Consider the following 4527-nt stretch of genomic DNA (forward strand, 5'->3'; position numbering starts at 1 on the left):
TATATTCACACTAAAAACAGTAGAAAAAAATTTGAGCATTATTTACTGTATGTACATAGTTAAAACTTAGTTTTTTTTTCATAAAATTCTAGTAAGTAGTACTAGTAGTAAGGCTCCGGGTAAACCACGAAAAAATTGTGCTGAAGAATGATATATTGATATATAGTCAAACATATTGTATACAACACGTACATACACATACACTGTGGATTTTATTTGTGTATGGGCTGATCCAGATTACTGGAGAACACGCAGTCTTCTGATTAAGTCATTAAGTGACCTCGTTGACAATAATCCTAATTATAGCTACTTATCCTTGTTAAATCGCCGTCATTTGCAGTCACATTACAAAATCACTGTACAATAATTACCAGAATAATAAATAAATTCATCTCTATTTCCCATGGTATTATTACGTTATCATACATTCTCCTAGCTCACAACTATTAATCTTTTTTTTTATCATCCCGTTTTTGAATAATTCCTTGTTTTCAAATTAACTAATTTACCATTGTAAAGGATGCCGCAAAAAGTTTCTATATCAAATGACAATAAAACCTTTTTTATCAGTGCACCCGCGAATAAAGAAACGGCGGGATGTCCAAAATTCAAATTGACGTCAATTCGAACAATAGACTCCAGCCGTTCGCGCCAAATCCACCTCGCAGACCACACAATGACATTAAAAATAACATAGATAAAAATTTTTTGGAGTTCACGCGCTACTGAATTAACAAATTAATTGTGAGGTTAAAATGAACTGTGTATAATTTAATCAGGACCGGTCAAGTGTGACTGCTTAAGCAATAAGCTTTGGAATAAAGTAACTTGACTACGTAAACTATAAAAGTTACGACAGAGTTGACAAGAAATTTATTACGCAAAAAAAGTGTTACATAATTATTAAATCCATTAAAAAATATTCGATCAAAATTAAAACTTCGTTACAACAAAAGTTAATAAAAACTTTTCAATTGCATATGTCAAAGTACATGAAACTAACGATTGTCAAAAACAAAATTTATCCAGAAAATATAACAATTTGTAAAACATTCTGGTAATATGTAATCAGATTAGTATATTTCCTGACCTTGCCGTGGGCATGCGTTAAGGAACTCTATACTTTATTTATTCCTAATTATTCTGGTAAGATTTGTGTTATTTTTTCTCACCTCATTTCGTGATGGCTTGCAACGACTTCAGAATTCTGTTAGTCTGTCAGAAATCTGTGTAAAAATAACTTTCATTTTAGTTCAATAATGGCAGATATTGCACGGGAATATTTAGAAAATTCATTGGAAAATGAATATATTTTAAACACGAACCAAGAAAGCAGTATAAATGACATAGAAACTCATGATAAGATTCAAGAATCAGAGGTTTGTATTTGAGGAGTTGGGTTAAAAGGAGTAGTCCATGTTTAGTCTTTTGATTTGTTGAGTGTCTTATATGTCTGTACTGTTTCTCCTTTAAATAATAAGATGTGTGAATTAATTAAATGTTAATTGCAATGAAACGAATGCTAAATTAATCTAATGTAACTGTTGAAGAGAGGGGTCTACACTCAGGGCGCTTATAAAGCTGAAAGCCTGAGTGAGCAAAATGTGCTTAGTGCTAGCTGTTAACTGGGTATTATACCTTGGGCGAGGTTCGTTCGGAAATGAGTCCCGATTAATAAATATTTACTGGTCTTTAATATAATAATATTTGGGCAGTGTTGCTACTTTATTTCGTTTCCCCGATATACATATTTTGTATTTGTAGTTTTGTTTCACATTTGCCCTGGTCCGCTTAGTGCATTATGTGTATGAGACCTTTTTTTATAGAGCATTATGACACATTCCTCGTCGTTTGTGCTAGCCCGAAATGACAGTCAACTAAGTGGTGATGTGGATCGCTGGATGGGAGACTCTCCTACTGAAGTACCCTTACGTGGTATCAGGTCAAGTTTTTGTTTAACTCAGAGTCATATATGAAGATTTAAATAGGTTATCATAGTTGATGATGAAGTGATACCGCCCGCCTATGGACAGTCAATGCCAGAGAGCTCTCGAGTGCGTTGCCAGCCATTTAGCCATTGGAATTTTTGTTGAAGCATCCTAACTCGAATTGGTTTGGAAATTAAGTTACGGTTTAATGTCGGTTTCAAAACTATCGCATTGGCATATTAGTTGTTAGGGTAGATGTATAGTTATAAGTAGATAAATAATCTTTAAGCGTATTTAAATGAACCACTCAATGTTTGTGTTTTATCAGCTCCATGGTAAATGGAAATTCGTAAATAATATCATCCGGACACAGCGGACGGTGCAGGCTAAATTGACCTTTTTAAAGTTTTAAAGTTTCTCCTATAGTGATTTTTTAGTATTTCTGTGTAGGTCTAGTAATTAGTTTTAGTCTGGACCGTGTAAAATTAACGAATGAATTTTGACAAATGTATACATTCGAAAAAGAAATGGGTTTTGTTACAGGGCTTCTAATATCCAGCGATCGGCATTAATATCTACGCAACACTCGCTCCTGAGTAACAGTTTCTGGTATTTGGCTGCGCTTGTCCTCCCCATATTCAGTACAAATTCTTACTCCCAGTGGCAGTGTTCACCAAAGTACGTATTACTACTCATACAATTTATCCGATAACTAGAATTAAACAAAATTTTACCTATACATTTATGGTACAATATTAATTAATATTCTTAATAAGTAAAGTAAACTATAATTGTTGTTAAAACTTATAGTCTAAATACTCTAAGAGGAGATAAATTTTTAATGTTAAGGTACTCCCAAACCATAAAAATTTAATTAAAAATAACAACAGTAAATATATTTTTTTATAGAACAAAGTATTGTTAGCAAATTATATATTTATATAGTCATATACTTGAAAACTTTCTTTGAAACCCTGGTTGAATAATGTTGGGAAGATAAAGATTTATATTTTATGCACCTTCTCTGTATTACAGCGCCATCTATTTAATGTTGCTTATATTATTTAAAGGTGTTGTGTTTCCAAACTCCGTTTAGACGAAACTAAATTTTTACCATAGATGGCGCTGTTTTCAATGTTTATGTTTGTTGTATTTCGATTGTTTTACAATGCAGTATTTTACACAACAAGCTATTTAATATCAAACTGTTTCCTAAATACTTTTCGACTCGATGTTTCCAATATTATATTATATTAAACAAACACATTATATTCAAATATTTTTGTTTTTTAGTGCCATTTTTAATTCAGCTGGCCTACTAGTAGCGCAATTGGGACGACTTTGCAGCCATATTCGATGTCAGTTGCGTCATATGTCCGAGACCACCCGTGCTAGGGATATTTTTGCGACCGCAATGGATGTTATATTAGTCGTTTATGCAGTGGGTTTCCTTATTCTATCCATGTATCAGGCTTCATTAATTGGATAAATTAACTTAATATGAAATTATATCCGTCTTCTATTAAAAGTTCTATTTTTTTAAATAATATATTATATATTCATTGATAAAAATATGTGAGGCGAGAGAATTAACCACACTCTAGTGAGTCGCGCTTGTTAGTTGTTCACTTTGTCGTTAACTACTGCACTCTAAGAACGCGTTTTCTTATCATGAAGGAGAGGAATTTTATCAATGAATCAATGAACATTAAACACACAAATTAAAAACTAAAATTTATAATGAAATATATATATTCATGCTCTTTTGGTCTGCCCTTGTTGGCCAGTCGAATAGCTATACCGATAATATTGTATACCTATGTTGAAATGAAACCTGCGGTATAAAAAGTATAATACCGGAGTAGTACCCCAATCATAAACTATATAAAAAAGATAAAAAAAAACTTAAAATGAAAAGTAGATTTTTATACGAATGCTCATGAAGCGCCCTGTGGGCATATTTGGAACTGAACTATGTGCATACAATGGTCGAATAGAATTAGTAGTTCGACATCTATATTTACGATACTTGCACCCTGAAACGCGTTAAGAAAATTATTACGACCGCTATTAGAGCTTGGCGTTAACCACTGCCCCTTCCGCTAGTCAAAGCTTTATTTATTAATAGGGGTCCCATACATACTAGTGTATCAGACAGATGCTGGGCCTGAGAAGCTAGGCAGCAGGGGAGTATCATAATTCCTCTTCTCTAACTCTACTTTTGTAAAGAAGGTTACATAAGCGATAAGCGAAGGCTTATCTGTTAAAACCAGTTAAGCCTGCCGATCTGTTACCGCCGCCCTAGGACACTCGCAATGCCAAAGAAAAAAATAAATTTTCTTAAAAAGCTTGGCGTCTCCCGTCGGGCCCAGGCGACATCTACTCCGTAAATATCCCCATGATATGTGATGATATATAAAATGGGCGAGTTGGAGAACGCCGATCGGCAGGCGTTACCTTTTGTGCTATTTATCTTTCTGAAATGTTTGCCAATTTCTTGCAGAGTTTTTCCATCGATCAGTGCTCAAGCAACATAAGAAAAGATAATTAGGTTTGAGGAGCACCTTCCTCGCTACATATGGTAAATCCTACTTATCGT

The 4527-nt window shown here is 33.6% G+C and overlaps 1 protein-coding gene across 1 annotated transcript; it reads left to right on the top strand.

The window, feature by feature from the left end:
- Positions 1-999: 999 nt before the first annotated feature.
- LOC123708600 lies at positions 1000-3459 on the top strand. Its single transcript, XM_045659389.1, has 5 exons — positions 1000-1146; positions 1253-1379; positions 1827-1942; positions 2472-2606; positions 3222-3459. Exons 2-5 carry the CDS (start codon positions 1260-1262, stop codon positions 3415-3417), a joined length of 567 nt encoding a protein of 188 aa, XP_045515345.1. The 5' UTR covers positions 1000-1146; positions 1253-1259; the 3' UTR covers positions 3418-3459.
- The last annotated feature ends 1068 nt before the right edge of the window (positions 3460-4527 follow it).

The sequence above is a fragment of the Pieris brassicae genome, chromosome 4 (genome assembly GCF_905147105.1).
Source record: "Pieris brassicae chromosome 4, ilPieBrab1.1, whole genome shotgun sequence".
Classification (NCBI taxonomy): domain Eukaryota; kingdom Metazoa; phylum Arthropoda; class Insecta; order Lepidoptera; family Pieridae; genus Pieris; species Pieris brassicae.